General features: G+C 44.4%; 1 protein-coding gene across 1 annotated transcript in view; it reads right to left on the reverse strand.

Moving 5' to 3' along the window:
* The window catches only part of LOC120027893 (piezo-type mechanosensitive ion channel component 2-like), an 85998-nt gene that overhangs the window by 9460 nt on the left and 60198 nt on the right, over positions 1–16340 (reverse strand). Inside the window, exons 28-33 of the mRNA XM_038972990.1 lie at positions 13178–13234; positions 12765–12931; positions 12204–12397; positions 7781–7960; positions 3494–4084; positions 2728–2986 (exon numbers count right to left, since the gene is read on the reverse strand). Coding sequence (XP_038828918.1) covers positions 2728–2986; positions 3494–4084; positions 7781–7960; positions 12204–12397; positions 12765–12931; positions 13178–13234 — 1448 coding nt within the window. The remainder of the gene's footprint in view (positions 1–2727; positions 2987–3493; positions 4085–7780; positions 7961–12203; positions 12398–12764; positions 12932–13177; positions 13235–16340) is intronic.

A 16340-nucleotide genomic window follows, 5' to 3' on the forward strand; every position in this document is an offset into this window, starting at 1 on the left:
TGCTACCGCACGGCAAGCGTTACCAGAGCGCCAAGTCTAGGTCCAAAATGCCCCTTAACAGCTTCTACCCCCAAGCCATAAGACTGCTGAACAAATAATCAAATGGCCATCTAGACAATTTACAATTTACATTTACAGTCCCCCCCCCCCTTTGTTTTGTACACTGCTGCTACTCGCTGTTTATTATTATGCATAGTCACTTTACCCCTACCTACTTGTACAAATTACCTCGACTAACCTGTACCCCGGAACATTGACTCGGTACCGGTACCCCTTGTTTATAGCCTTGGTATTGTTATTTTATTGTGTTACTTTTTTACTACATTTTTTTACTTTCGTTTATTTAGTAAATATTTTCCTAACTCTATTTCTTGAACTGCATTGTTGGTTAAGGGCTTGTAAGTAAACATTTCATGGTCAGTTGTTTCGGTATTCGGCGCATGTGACGAATAAAATGTGATTTGATTTGATTTGAAATACATTCATGAAAACGATTAAATGGAAATCATAAAGGGATGGTTCACCTTAATATTTTGGGTGAACACTCTTTTTAAAACTGCAAAGGACCAGGGGTCAGATTTACATTGATGAGAGCCTGACTAATGTCTAACTTGGCTTGTTTAGTTACAACTAGTTGGCTGGCTAATCTAAACTGAATGATGCATCAACACCTGATAAACACAACACCGGCTTTGTATTCCACCTGCCACTGTTTGTGGAAGGATGTGGACTGTGGTGTGAGAGGATGACAGAGGCTCGCCTCGTAGGACGCTGTTATTGACTACTGCCGAGGACTGGTGGTCTCTCAGGTGCTACACTTTCGGTGGTGGAAGTTGCAGCCTAACTATAGAGGAGGAGTGAACTGGTGTTGCCTGAGGGTGTCTGACGGATGTTTCTCCCTCTCTGGCTGCACCATCGCTGCCACCTCCTCTCAAGTTACTCGTGTACTGAACTGCATTATGGAAGACCATCTCCCATGAACTGCACGCTTCCTGAATGTATCTTTAGTTTTTTTTAAAGCGACTGATATTCTGTATAAAAACCGCTTTATAAAATACAGTTGAAGTCGGAAGTTTACATAAAACCTTAGGCAAATACATTTAAACTCAGTTTTTCACAATTAGTGACATTTAATCATAGTAAAAATTCCCTGTCTTAGGTCAGTTAGGATCACCAGTTTATTTTAAGAATGTCAAATGTCAGAATAATAGTAGAGAGAATGATTTTTTTCAGCTTTCATTTCTTTCATCACATTCCCAGTGGGTCAGAAGTTTACATACACTCAATTAGTATTTGGTAGTATTGCCTTTAAATTGTTGAACTTGGGTCAAACGTTTCGGGTAGCCTTCCACAAGCTTCCCACAATACGTTGGATGAATTTTGGCCCATTCCTCCTGACAGAGTTGGTGTAACTGAGTCAGGATTGTAAGCCTCCTTGCTCGCACACACTTTTTCAGTTCTGCCCACAAATTTTCTATAGGATTGAGGTCAGAGCTTTGTGATGGCCACTCCAATACCTTGACTTTGTTGTCCTTAAGCCATTTTGCCACAACTTTGGAAGTATGCTTGGGGTCATTGTCCATTTGGAAGACCCATTTAACTTCCTGACTGATGTCTTGAGATGTTGCTTCAATATATCCACATAATTTTCCTGCCTCATGATGCCATCTATTTTGTGAAGTGCATCAGTCCCTCCTGCAGCAAAGCACCCCCACAATATGATACTGCCACCCCCGTGCGTCACGGCTGGGATGGTATTCTTTGGCTTGCAAGCCTCCCCCTTTTTCCTCCAAACATAACGGTGGTCATTATGGCCAAACAGTTCTATTTTTGTTTCATCAGACCAGAGAACATTTCTCCAAAAAGTATGATCTTTGTTCACATGTGCAGTTGCAAACCGTGGTCTGGGTTTTTTATGGCGGTTTTAGAGCAGTGGCTTCTTCCTTGCTGAACGGCCTTTCAGGTTATGTTGATATAGGACTCGTTTTACTGTGGATATAGAAACTTCTGGACCTGTTTCCTTCATCATCTTCACAAGGTCCTTTGCTGTTGTTCTGGGATTGATTTGCACTTTTCGCACCAAAGTATGTTCATCTCTAGGAGACAGAAGGCGTCTCATTCCTGAGCGGTATGACGGCTGCGCGGTCCCATGGTGTTTATACTTACGTACTATTGTTTGTACAGATGAATGTGGTACCTTCAGGCGTTTAGAAATTGCTCCCAAGGATGAACCAGACTTGTGGAGGTCTACAATGTTTTTCTGTCTTGGCTGATTTATTTTGATTTTCCCGTGATGTCAAGCATAGAGGCACTGAGTTTAAAGGTAGGCCTTGAAATACATCCACAGGTACACCTCCAATTGACTCAAATTATGTAAATTAGCCTATCAGAAGCTTCTAAAGCCATGACATAATTTTCTGGAATTGTCCAAGCTGTTTAAAGGCACAGTCAACTTAGTGTATGTAAACTTCTGACCCACTGGAATTGTGATACAGTGAATTATAAGTGAAATAATCTGTCTGTAAACAATTGTTGGAAAAGTTACTTGTGTCATGCACAAAGTAGATGTACTAACCGAGTTGCCAAAACTATAGTTTGTTAACAAGAAATTTGTGGAGTGGTTGAAAATGACTTTTAATGACTCCAACCTAAGTGTATGTAAACTTCCAACTTCAACTGTAACTATCCAGTATTATTTATTCATAATGTGCTTCTGTGTGTTAATACCTCTGTGTAGACGATAGCGGTCATCCAGAAGCGTTTGCTGGGCCTGGGGACAGACAGCATGGCCCAGAGGAAGATGAAGATGGGAAGGACGAGCGTGGCCACGGACGCTGAGATCATGTGGTTGAGGATGATGACCAGGAAACACACCATCTCTGAGTGGGCCACCAGCATGTTGTACAGAGCATAGAGCAGCTGCAGCACTGCCGGCTGATCGCCGTAGAAACGCTCTGAATCCTCCAACTCCTCATCGTAGAACATCCTAATGGAGAGAGGGGAGAGAGAGAAAGAGGGGGGGGGGGAGAAAGAGGGGGGGAGAGGGGGTGAGAGAGAGAGAGAGAGAGAGAAACGGGAGGGGAGAGAGCGATAGAGAGAGAGAGAGAGAGAGAGAGAGAGAGAGAGAGGGGGGGAGAAAGAGGGGGTGAGAGAGAGAGAGAGAGAGAGAGAGAGAGAGAGAGAGAGAGAGAGAGAGAGAGAGAGAGAGTGGAGAGAGCGATAGAGAGAGAGAGGGAGAGAGAGAAAGAGGGGGAGAAAGACAGAGAGAGAGAGGAAGAGAGAGAGGGGGAACGAGAGAGAGAGGGAAAGAGAAAGGGAGAGACCGGGAGAGAGAGAGAGGAAGAGAGATAGGGTCTAAAAATTCAAAATCCTTTAGAATTGTCAAACAAACTAATCTTTAGCCTTGACTGGATCTCGATGTTGGGCTTTCTAATAGCTGAGAGATTAGTATTTTAATTGGCAATGCAAGACAAGCTGCGATAAAATACAATACCTATTGCGTAGCAGATCGCTGGCCGTCAGCTCGTGGGTGAGCGAGGGAAACGTGCCACTCGTGACGCCCGACAGAAAATCAGACTTCTCGTCAGGCGTCACCACAACCAACCTCTTCTTATGATGGGCCCTAATGGATGAGGCCCGTTCCTCCCTGACCAAGCCTGTAGCTCTGCTGTACGAGGCCCCCTCACTCTCCAGGCCCGTGGCCCTGGTGTACGAGGCCCCCTCCCTGTCAAGGCCTGTAGCTCTGCTGTACGAGGGGGGGATGTCTGTGTCTGTGGGGGTGGTACTGGGGAGGTCTGCCTGGTAGAGCTGGAGCTCACTGTGGTGGGCGTAGCACGGTCCTCTCTCGCACCCTGTCTGTTTGACTTCCAGGACGCTGTCCCTACTGTCCCAGTCCATACCCCTGGACCTGGAGAGAAGAACCCCCTCATGTTCCATGTACAGCCCCATGGAGGTGGAGGTGGATGGGGTCTCAGTGTAGGAGGAGTGGGAGTCTTGGAGGTCCTGGTCTGGCTCCTCTCCTGTCTCCTCGATGGTGTCGGTGGTCCCCTGGTGGGAACAGAGGGCTGTACACTGGGTGTGCTCACTAGTGGGGAGAGAGAAGCAAGAGAAAGGAGTGTTCATGTTCTGGAACTCATCTGTTCCACGACTCTTCATTTCAGTATTACTAGTCAATAATCCACATACTGTGTACCTACTGTACAGTCGTGGGCAAAAGTTTTGAGAATGACACAAATATACATTTTCACAAAGTCTGCTGCCTCAGTTTGTATGATTGCAATTTGCATATACTCCAGAATGTTATGAAGAGTGATCAGATGAATTGCAATTAATTGCAAAGTCCCTCTGCCATGCAAATTAACTGAATCCCCCCAAAAAACATTTCCACTGCATTTCAGCCCTGCCACAAAAGGACCAGCTGACATCATGTCAGTGATTCTCTCGTTAACACAGGTGTGAGTGTTGACGAGGACAAGGCTGGAGATCACTCTGTCATGCTGATTGAGTTCGAATAACAGACTGGAAGCTTCAAAAGGAGGGTGGTGCTTGGAATCAGTGTTCTTCCTCTGTCAATCATGGTGACCTGCAAGGAAACACGTGTCGTCATCATTGCTTTGATTAAAAAGAGCTTCACAGGCAAGGATATTGCTGCCAGTAAGATTACACCTAAATCAACCATTTATCGGATCATCAAGAACTTCAAGGAGAGCAGTTCAATTGTTGTGAAGAAGGCTTCAGGGCGCCCAAGAAAGTCCAGCAAGCACCAGGACCTTCTCCTAAAGTTGATTCTGCGGGATCGGGGCACCACCAGTACAGAGCTTGCTCAGGAATGGCAGCAGGCAGGTGTGAGTGCATCTGCACGCACAGTGAGGCGAAGACTTTTGGAAGATGGCCTGGTGTCAAGAAGGACAGCAAAGAAGCCACTTCTCTCCAGGAAAAACATCAGGGACAGACTGATATTCTGCAAAAGGTATAGGTATTGGACTGCTGAGGACTGGGGTAAAGTCATTTTCTCTGATGAATCCCCTTTCCGATTGTTTGGGGCATCCGGAAAAAGCTTGTCCGGAGAAGACAAGGTGAGCGCTACCATCAGTCCTGTGTCATGCCAACAGTAAAGCATCCTGAGACCATTCATGTGTGGGGTTGCTTCTCAGCCAAGGGAGTGGGCTTACTCACAATTTTGCCTAAGAACACAGCCATGAATAAAGAATGGTACCAACACATCCTCCGAGAGCAACTTCTCCCAACCATCCAGGAACAGTTTGGTGACGAACAATGCCTTTTCCAGCATGATGGAGCACCTTGCCATAAGGCAAAAGTGATAATTAAGTGGCTCGGGGAACAAAACATTGATATTTTGGGTCCATGGCCAGGAAACTCCCCAGACCTTGCAGATTGCAGTGATCTTGAAAAAGAAGGGTCAACACTGCACATATTGACTCTTTGCATCAACTTCATGTAGTTGTCAATAAAAGCCTTTGACACTTATGAAATGCTTGTAATTATACTTCAGTATTCCATAGTAAAATCTGACAAAAATATCTAAAGACACTGAAGCAGCAAACTTTGTGAAAATTAATATTTGTGTCATTCTCAAAACTTTTGGCCACGACTGTATTTGGAAGCTTTAGTCACATGGTAAATATATTCAACATAATTTCCATGAGGGACTTCATGGAGATGTATGAATTCCCTGGCTGGCCATAGAGAGGATTTACTCAAGATAATGAAATAACACAGAAATATAGTTAAATATAGTTTGTTTACACACACGGCTGTTGGTCATGGAGACAGAATGGTGTTTAGTCTGTTTCATGCACTACTTATTCATAGTGAGGAGAGAGAGAGAGAGAGAGAGAGAGAGAGAGAGAGAGAGAGAGAGAGAGAGAGAGAGAGAGAGAGAGATTCCCAAACCTTCCATAACAAAGCCATCACCTACAGAGAGATGAACCTGGAGAAGAGTCCCCTAAGCAAGCTGGTCCTGGGGCTCTGTCCACAAACACACACACAGCCCCAGGACAGCAACACAATTAACCAAATCATGAGAAAACAAAAAGATAATTACTTGACACATTGGAAATAATTAACAAAAAAACTGAGCAAACTATGCTATTTGGCCCTAAACCCGAGAGTACACAGCGGCAGAATACCTGACCACTGTGACTGACACAAACTTAAGGAAATATTTGACTATGTACAAACTCAGTAAGCATAGCCTTGCTATTGAGAAAGGCCGCCATAGGCAGACCTGGCTCTCAAGAGAAGACAGGCTATGTGCACACTGCCCACAAAATGAGGTGGAAACTGAGCTGCACTTCCTAACCTCCTGCCCAATATATGACCATATTAGAGACACATATTTCCCTCAGATTATACAGACCCACAAAGAATTTGAAAACAAAAACACAATTTGATAAAATCCCATATCTACTGGGTGAAATACCACAGTGTGCCATCACAGCAGCAAGATTTGTGTCCTGCTGCCACAAGAAAAGGGCAACCAGTGAAGAACAAACACCATTGTAAATACAACCCATATTTAAGTTTATTTATTTTCTCTTTTGTACTTGAACTATTTGCACATCGTTACAACACTGTATATAGACATAATATGACATTTGTAATGTCTTTATTCTTTTGGAACTTCTGCGAGTGTAATGTTTACTGTAACTTTTTATTGTTTATTTCACTTTTGTTTATTATCTACTTCACTTGCTTTGGCAATGTTAACATATATTTTCCATGCCAATAAAGCCCTTAAATTGAATTAAATTAAATTAAATTGAGAGCGAGAGAGAGAGCGAGAGAGAGAGAGAGAGAGGGAGAGGGTGGTAACAGACTCATACACTGGATACAAAGGCCGTCCGTCAGCACCATATCAGGGTGTTGCCATTGTAACTGCCCACTGTATTACACACTCACCCCGCCCCTGTCTACTCCTCTTTTATAGTCTCCTGATCCTCAATATAATCTTACACCTGCTCTGAAAGCAGACAATAATGCCCTTTGCAGGTTACACTACACTACAGTGGCACGCGACATGTTTGAACAACGCTTCGAGAAAAGGCCATTATAGTCCTGTAGCCAGGAAGTTGATTTGATGACAAGAATATGACTTGAGAACCTAAGCCTTGGATTCAGAGGGAGGGAGAGACTGGTCCTCTTCAAAGATGCCAATAGTGGTTTACTAATAGAGGAGAGACCCTACTACCGCTGGGTTTGTGGATTAAGGTAATGCATTACGGTTAGTGGCACAAATGGTGAAGAACACAACTAAAGAGACAGTGACAATGATGCATAGCTGTCTATGTACTGTAGGCCAGGGGTTAGAGTGAAGAAGTGGAGGGGTGAGAGAAGAACATCCAAGAGAGTGAGGGGGAGAAGAGAAGAGAAGAAGGGAGAGAAAAAAAGAGTGAGATGTGAGAAAAGAGAAGACAGTGAAGGATGAAGGGAGAGAAGAGTAGAGAGTGAAGTATGAAAGAAGAGAAGAGTAGAGAGTAAGCCTTGAAGAGAGAGAAGGGTACAGAGTGAGGGTTGAAGGGAGAGAAGGAGAGAGTGAAGGATGAAGGGAGAGAAGAGAAGACAGTGAAGGATGAAGGGAGGGAAAAGTAGAGAGTGAGGGTTGAGGGAGGGAAGAGTAGAGAGTGAAGGATGAAGGGAGGGAAGAGAAGAGAGTGAGGGTTGAGGGAGGGAAGAGTAGAGAGTGAAGGATGAAGGAAGGGAAGAGAAGAGAGTGAGGGTTGAGGGATGAGAGGAGAGAAATCTGTTTGTCATTGCCTACCTGGCCTGGCTGCCTCCGCTGTCAGCTGAAGAGGTGGACTTTAGGTCCAGCCCCTCCATCTTGCAGAGTTTAGGACGGGCGCGCTCGCTGGTCTTGGGCACCTGGACGTTGTCAGGACCCATGTCAGTGTGGTCCAGAGTGGAGCGACAGGAGTAGAGCAGTGTGCTCTCTGTGTATACACTGGAGAAATACACACAGACAGATGAAGTTTGATGCTGTGTTCTACACAGACTATGGACCTTGCATTACCTTCTGTGGTGTGTGTGTCTGCGCACCTATGGATGTCTGTGTTCTAGTGAGTGTGGACGTGTTAAACTATTCTTGTGGGGACCAGAAGTAAACAAGTATACAATAATAAACAAACAAAAATTTGACCAACTGGGTACATTTTGTTAGTCCCCAGTTGGTCAAATGCTATTTCTAGGGGATTTAGGGTTAAGGTTAGCATTAGTGTTAGGGTTAGAATTACGTTAAGGGTTAGGAGCTAGGGTTAGTTTTAGTGTTAGGGTTAGTAGCTAGGGTTAGGTTTAGGGTTAAGGTTAGGTTTTTGGGTTAAGGTTAGGGTTATGGTAAGGGTAAGAGTACGGGTTAGGGTTAGGGTTAGGGAAAATAGGATTTTGAATGGAATGGAATTGTGTCCCCCCACAAGTTTAGCTGTACAAGACTGTGTGTGTGTGTGTGTGTGTGTGTGTGTGTGTGTGTGTGTGTGTGTGTGTGTGTGTGTGTGTGTGTGTGTGTGTGTGTGTGTGTGTGTGTGTGTGTGTGTGTGTGTGTGTGTGCGCGTGCGCCAGGCCAGAGTCTAGGCAGAGAACAGAATGCCTGTGGGTAATAGTGCTCCCAGAACAGAACAAAGCAAAACAGAGCATAACAGAACAGAACAAAGCAAAACAGAGCATAACAGAACAGAACAAAGCAAAACAGAGCATAACAGAACAGAACAAAGCAAAACAGAGCAGAACAGAACAGAACAGAACATAACAGAACAGAACAGAACAGAGCATAACAGAACAGAACAAAGCAAAACAGAGCATAACAGAGCAGACAGGGCAGAACAGAGCAGACAGGGCAGAACAAAGCAAAACAGAGCATAACAGAACAGAACAAAGCAAAACAGAGCATAACAGAACAGAACATAACAGAACAGAACAGAGCATAACAGAGCAGAACAAAGCAAAACAGAGCATAACAGAGCAGACAGGGCAGAACAGAGCAGAACAGAGCAGAACAGAGCAGAACAGGGCAGAACAGGGCAGATCAGAACAGAACAGAGCAGACAGGGCAGAACAGAGCAGAGCAGAACAGAGCAGAACAGAGCAGAACAGGGCAGATCAGAACAGGGCAGAACAGAGCAGACAGGGCAGAACAGAGCAGAGCAGAACAGAGCAGAACAGAGCAGAACAGAGCAGAACAGGGCAGACAGGGCAGAACAAAGCAGAGCAGAACAGAGCAGAACAGAGCAGAACAAAGCAAAACAGAGCAGAACAGAGCAGAACAGAGCAGAACAGGGCAGAACAGGGCAGAACAGGGCAGATCAGAACAGAACAGAGCAGACAGGGCAGAACAGAGCAGAGCAGAACAGGGCAGAACAGAACAAAGCAAAACAGGGCAGAACAGAGCAGAACAGGGCAGATCAGAACAGAACAGAGCAGACAGGGCAGAACAGAGCAGAACAGAGCAGAACAGAGCAGAACAGAGCAGAACAGGGCAGATCAGAACAGAACAGAGCAGACAGGGCAGAACAGAGCAGAGCAGAACAGAGCAGAACAGAGCAGAACAGGGCAGATCAGAACAGGGCAGAACAGAGCAGAACAGGGCAGAACAGAGCAGAGCATAACAGAACAGAACAGAGCAGAACAGGGCAGAACAGAGCAGAACAGGGCAGATCAGAGCAGAACAGAGCAGAACAGGGCAGATCAGAACAGGGCAGAACAGAGCAGAACAGGGCAGAGCAGAGCAGAACAGGGCAGATCAGAACAGAACAGAGCAGACAGGGCAGAACAGAGCAGAGCATAACAGAACAGAACAGAGCAGAACAGGGCAGAACAGAGCAGAGCAGAACAGGGCAGATCAGAACAGGGCAGAACAGAGCAGAACAGAGCAGAGCAGAACAGAGCAGAGCAGAGCAGAACAGAGCAGAGCAGAGCAGAATATAACAGAGCAGAACAGAATATAACAGAACAGAGCAGAACAGGGCAGAACAGAGCAGAGCAGAACAGAATAGAACAGAGCAGAGCAGAATAGAGCAGAATATAACAGAGCAGAACAGAGCAGAACAGAGCAGAACAGAGCAGAACAGAATATGACAGAGCAGAACAGAGCAGAACAGAATAGAACAGAATAGAACAGAGCAGAACAGAATAGAACAGAGCAGAACAGAACAGAACAGAATAGAACAGAACAGAATAGAGCAGAACAGAATAGAACAGAGCAGAACAGAACAGAGCAGAACAGAGCAGAACAGAACATAATATAACAGAGCAGAACAGAGCAGAGCAGAACAGAATAGAACAGAATAGAACAGAGCAGAACAGAACAGAACAGAATAGAACAGAGCAGAACAGAACAGAACAGAGCAGAACAGAACAGAATAGAACAGAGTAGAACAGAGCAGAATATAACAGAACAGAGCAGAACAGAACAGAGCAGAGCAGAACAGAATAGAACAGAGTAGAACAGAGCAGAACAGAGCAGAGCAGAACAGAATAGAACAGAATAGAACAGAGTAGAACAGAATATAACAGAGTAGAACAGAATATAACAGAGCAGAACAGAACAGAATAGAACAGAGTAGAACAGAACAGAATAGAACAGAATAGAACAGAGCAGAACAGAACAGAATATAACAGAGCAGAACAGAACAGAATATAACAGAGCAGAACAGAGCAGAACAGAGCAGAATAGAACAGAGTAGAACAGAGTAGAACAGAGCAGAACAGAGCAGAGCAGAACAGAGCAGAACAGAGCAGAACAGAGTAGAACAGAATAGAACAGAATAGAACAGAATAGAATAGAACAGAATAGAACAGAATAGAACAGAGCAGAACAGAACAGAATAGAACAGAATAGAACAGAGCAGAACAGAACAGAATATAACAGAGCAGAACAGAACAGAATAGAACAGAGCAGAACAGAGCAGAACAGAGCAGAATAGAACAGAGCAGAATAGAGCAGAACAGAGCAGGATAGAACAGAGTAGAACAGAACAGAGTAGAACAGAACAGAACAGAGCAGAGCAGAACAGAGCAGAACAGAGTAGAACAGAATATAACAGAGCAGAACAGAACAGAATAGAACAGAGTAGAACAGAATATAACAGAGCAGAACAGAATATAACAGAGCAGAACAGAACAGAATAGAACAGAGTAGAACAGAGTAGAACAGAATATAACAGAACAGAATATAACAGAATAGAACAGAGCAGAACAGAATAGAACAGAGTAGAACAGAGCAGAACAGAGCAGAACAGAGCAGAACAGAGCACAACAGAATAGAACAGAATAGAACAGAGCAGAACAGAGCAGAACAGAATAGAACAGAGCAGAACAGAATAGAACAGAATAGAACAGAATAGAACAGAGTAGAACAGAGCAGAACAGAGCAGTGCTGTCTCATGCTGCCATGGCTGGTTTTAAACCCTTCAAAAAACCCACCAGCCTGGCACTCCTGTCTCAAATAAAGAACTAAATAACACTAAAACAGACAACCGTGTGGAACAACAAGAAGCATAGAAATACAGAAAGCTAAGTCATGTCAAAACAACCCTAAAACATAACTGCTGAATATTGAGTAATTGTACTGTCAAATGGTTATGTAACGTAAGTGTTTATCGCGTAAATGGTAGCCGTGCTGAGCAATACTTGGCTCGATTCACCAGGTTCTATTACACACAGATGGAACGCAAATAAATCATTCAATGATGTCTTCTACAGAAAACGTTCCAATCTGACCTCTGAAAGAATGTTACTGTCATCTGCACAGAATGATATCTTTCTAAAACAGCCAATATCTAGCACCTGACTCCAGTCATTTTGGATTATTTTATTTAGTTTCCCTTGATGTTTTGAGTATTATAATTGCAAGGTACTAAAGTAGCATGTGTTTACTACTATATCCTTGAAGTATTAAGAAACAGCCTTGCCTTCTATAATGATGATAATAATAATAATAATACTACTACTATTACTACTACTACTACTAATAATAATAATACTAAATTCCATTTAGCAGACAATTTTATCCAAAGCGACTTACAGTTGTGCGTGACTCCCCTTAGCTATCACCAGGATATTATGAATGACCATTTTTAATATTAAACATGATTTCCTCTTTCCTCTTCAATCTCATCACTTCTTTTGAGTATGAATAATTGTATAAGAAAAAGTGATAGCTGTAACAAAAAGTGTATTTTCTTCCATTCTCTTACCTGGACAGGCTATCATGAGACACCGTAGATTCTTGGCTCTCCAGACAGGCACAGCTCTGCCTCTCGGCCTTGTGGGGGATGCAGTCCTGGCACGTCTCCTCCTCGGTTCTCTCCAGGCCAGACTCAATGGACGCAGCCTTGCACATCTGCTTGCGGTAGTACACGTGGATGCTCTCCCGGGAAGGCTTGTTCCCCTGGAACGTTACAACCAAGAATGCCTGTTAGAATTGGTGGTCCTAGTCCCACTTCATATATTAAATAGGCTGTAATAACATTTGGAATAGGTAATTCCAATGATATTATTATGATATTGCTAGAAATAGTTAATACCAATGCTATGGTTTTACTACAGTATGGCATGGTAAATAATTATGCAACTAAATGGTTTTGTTGCTAGGCAGATATACTTGTTCACTGGTAACTTTCACAAAGCTGGTTTCTCATCCGTCATTGGGCGATTCACCTGGAGTATCAGGTAGTAGACCTTGTAATACGATACAGGTCACAAAATATATTTTTTAAAGACTCAAAATAGTCTAAATCCCCTGGCCGTGCCGTTACCTTATTAACCTCGTGTGTGAGCATACAGCGCTCGATGTGCAGCACGGTGGAGATGTCCAGGTGTTCCTGACACATGGAGTTGATCCAGGCTGTGAAACTGTCCAACATGGCCAGGAACAACACCCAGGAGAACTTGACTATGTTGAAGACTCGCTTCAGGACGTTGTCTGAGAACAGGGAGGAAGACAACGCACATCTTTTAACAGCCAAGTCCACATCAGTCTTTATTCATTGAGACTTATAAGTGTAACTTCCTCGATGCAGAGGACATTGTGGGTTGGGTTGAGTAGTGAATCAGGGGTCGAGGCACCCAATCTAAGAAGTAAATTAAAATTACATTTCCAATTCCATGTCCTGAAATGGACTTTAAATGAAATAGAATTGACCCCAACCCTGGTTTGAACTGCACCTACCTGATCCATCTGTTTTCTTCTCCTCCTGATCCTCCTCTTCCATAGCAACATGAACTGCTGGATAGAAAAGATATTGAATACGGAATGAGTCAATGGAATCATACAAAATTATAAAATGATATCCCTTGCTGTGAAGATATAAAACTGTAACGCAAAAGTAGCCTTCCAAACAATTTACACACACGTGTTATTCAATCATTGCACCCACACTGCTCGCGCATGTCAATGAGCGTCTGCATAGCAAGACTCAAAAAAATTGTGTGACGTTTGACGTGCTGCAAGTCCCGCCTCTCCCATCTCCTCATTGGTTTTTAGGAGCATATACCCACGTGCCATCTCCTCATTGGTTTTTAGGAGCATATACCCACATGGGTGATTGAAAGATGAACTGAGGTCCACACTCCAGTTGGTGGTGGTAATCCACCTTAAAGTTGGTTGCCAACCACCATATAAAGTCCAAAGAAGAAGAAGAAGCCTGAAGGAGGAGAGATTAACTTGGTTTACCCTTTTATCTGTGGATTAATTGTCAGAGTAGAGGACCTTGTGCATTTCAGGTAAAATAACAACCCAATGTTTATATCCCAGGACAAATTTGCTAGCAACAGCAAGCTAGCTAGCTAAATTGTCATAAATGTTTGCTTATCGACCTGTCCCCAATATAGTTGGTTCAGAGTTCATTTTGATATTCCAAACTTGTGGTGTCCTGATCACATCTGGTGTGAGGGGATATAATCAACATGCTCGCGATGGTGCACGTGGATGCATGCGCGCGAGCGGTCTGGTCAGCATGTAAGACAGTGTGGTCTTCTCCCAGACCTCATGTAAATCTATTTGGCTGAACTGAGAGACCGTACTGTATTCCAGCCATGTCCAGCATGTCCACAGTCAGTCCAGCCTTCATATGGGATGAATTGAACATGTCTAATCAAACATGGCATCCTATCTTTCAGACCCAGGAATGCCTTGGCCCTGCCTGGAGTTGGAGATGGGCTGGGCTGTGGGGAGGAGGGAGGGAAGGAAGGGGAGGAGGGGGGACTTGGCGGGACTGTGGACCAGACACAGCATGTCTCCCATTAGGGATGCAGCAAATCGTTAAGTAGACGCTCTTGAACAGAAAAAGGGCACAACATACCCATTCATGGCTAGTCTAGGGCCTATAACGAGAAAACCTGAGAGGGTGAAACAAACTGTAACACAACAAGTGCAGCATGGACGGATGGCGGCGAGACAAGGGTAAACATTGGGAGATGAGAGGCCTCCCGAGTTGCGTAGCGGTCTAAGGCACTGCATCGCAGTGCTTGAGGCGTTACTACAGACCCGGCTTCGAACCCAGGCTTTGTCGCAGCCAGCCACGACCAGGTGACCCATGAGGCGGCGCCCAATTGGCCTAGCGTCGTCCGGGTTAGGGGCGGGTTTGGCCAGCCAGGATTTCCTTGTCCCATCGCGCTCTAGCAACTCCTTGTGGCGGGCCGGGCGCATGCACCCTAACTTCGGTCACCAGTTGTACGGCGTTTCCTCTGACACATTAGTGCGGCTGGCTTCCAGATTAAGCGAGCGATGTGTTAAAGGAGCAGGGCGGCTTGGCAGGGTCGTGTTTCGGAGGACGCATGGCTCTCGACCTTCGCGTCTCCCAAGTCCGTACGGGAGTTGCAACGATGGCACAAGACTGTAACTACCAATTGGATACCACGAAATTGGGGAGGGAAAGGAGTAAAAAGTAAAAAAATAAATAATAATACATAAAAATAAAACATTGGGAGGTGGGGGCAGGTTTCCCAGAGGAACTGCTAGCATATTAAATCTCCTACAAAGGGTGGGATAAGCCTGGTTAAGTCAAACTGAATGCTGCACTCACCATTGTTTCACATTTACACAGTGTTCAGTCTGGTTACACCAGGCTATTTACACAGTGTTCAATCTGGTTACACCAGGCTATTTACACAGTGTTCAGTCTGGTTACATCAGGCTATTTACACAGTGTTCAGTCTGGTTACATCAGGCTATTTACACAGTGTTCAGTCAGGTTACATCAGGCTATTTACACAGTGTTCAGTCAGGTTACACCAGGCTATTTACACAGTGTTCAGTCAGGTTACACCAGGCTATTTACACAGTGTTCAGTCAGGTTACACCAGGCTATTTACACAGTGTTCAGTCAGGTTACACCAGGCTATTTACACAGTGTTCAGTCAGGTTACACCAGGCTATTTACACAGTGTTCAGTCAGGTTACACCAGGCTATTTACACAGTGTTCAGTCAGGTTACACCAGGCTATTTACACAGTGTTCAGTTAGGTTACACCAGGCTATTTACACAGTGTTCAGTCAGGTTACACCAGGCTATTTACACAGTGTTCAGTCAGGTTACACCAGGCTATTTACACAGTGTTCAGTCAGGTTACACCAGGCTATTTACACAGTGTTCAGTCAGGTTACACCAGGCTATTTACACAGTGTTCAGTCTGGTTACATCAGGCTATTTACACAGTGTTCAGTCAGGTTACACCAGGCTATTTACACAGTGTTCAGTCTGGTTACATCAGGCTATTTACACAGTGTTCAGTCAGGTTACACCAGGCTATTTACACAGTGTTCAGTCAGGTTACACCAGGCTATTTACACAGTGTTCAGTCAGGTTACACCAGGCTATTTACACAGTGTTCAGTCTGGTTAAACCAGGCTATTTACACAGTGTTCAGTCTGGTTACATCAGGCTATTTACACAGTGTTCAGTCAGGTTACACCAGGCTATTTACACAGTGTTCAGTCAGGTTACACCAGGCTATTTACACAGTGTTTAGTCAGGTTACACCAGGCTATTTACACAGTGTTCAGTCAGGTTACACCAGGCTATTTACACAGTGTTCAGTCAGGTTACACCAGGCTATTTACACAGTGTTCAGTCAGGTTACACCAGGCTATTTACACAGTGTTCAGTCAGGTTACACCAGGCTATTTACACAGTGTTCAGTCAGGTTACACCAGGCTATTTACACAGTGTTCAGTCAGGTTACACCAGGCTATTTACACAGTGTTCAGTCAGGTTACACCAGGCTATTTACACAGTGTTCAGTCAGGTTACACCAGGCTATTTACACAGTGTTCAGTCAGGTTACACCAGGCTATTTACACAGTGTTCAGTCAGGTTACACCAGGCTATTTA

Source organism: Salvelinus namaycush, chromosome 33 (genome assembly GCF_016432855.1).
Source record: "Salvelinus namaycush isolate Seneca chromosome 33, SaNama_1.0, whole genome shotgun sequence".
NCBI lineage: Eukaryota > Metazoa > Chordata > Actinopteri > Salmoniformes > Salmonidae > Salvelinus > Salvelinus namaycush.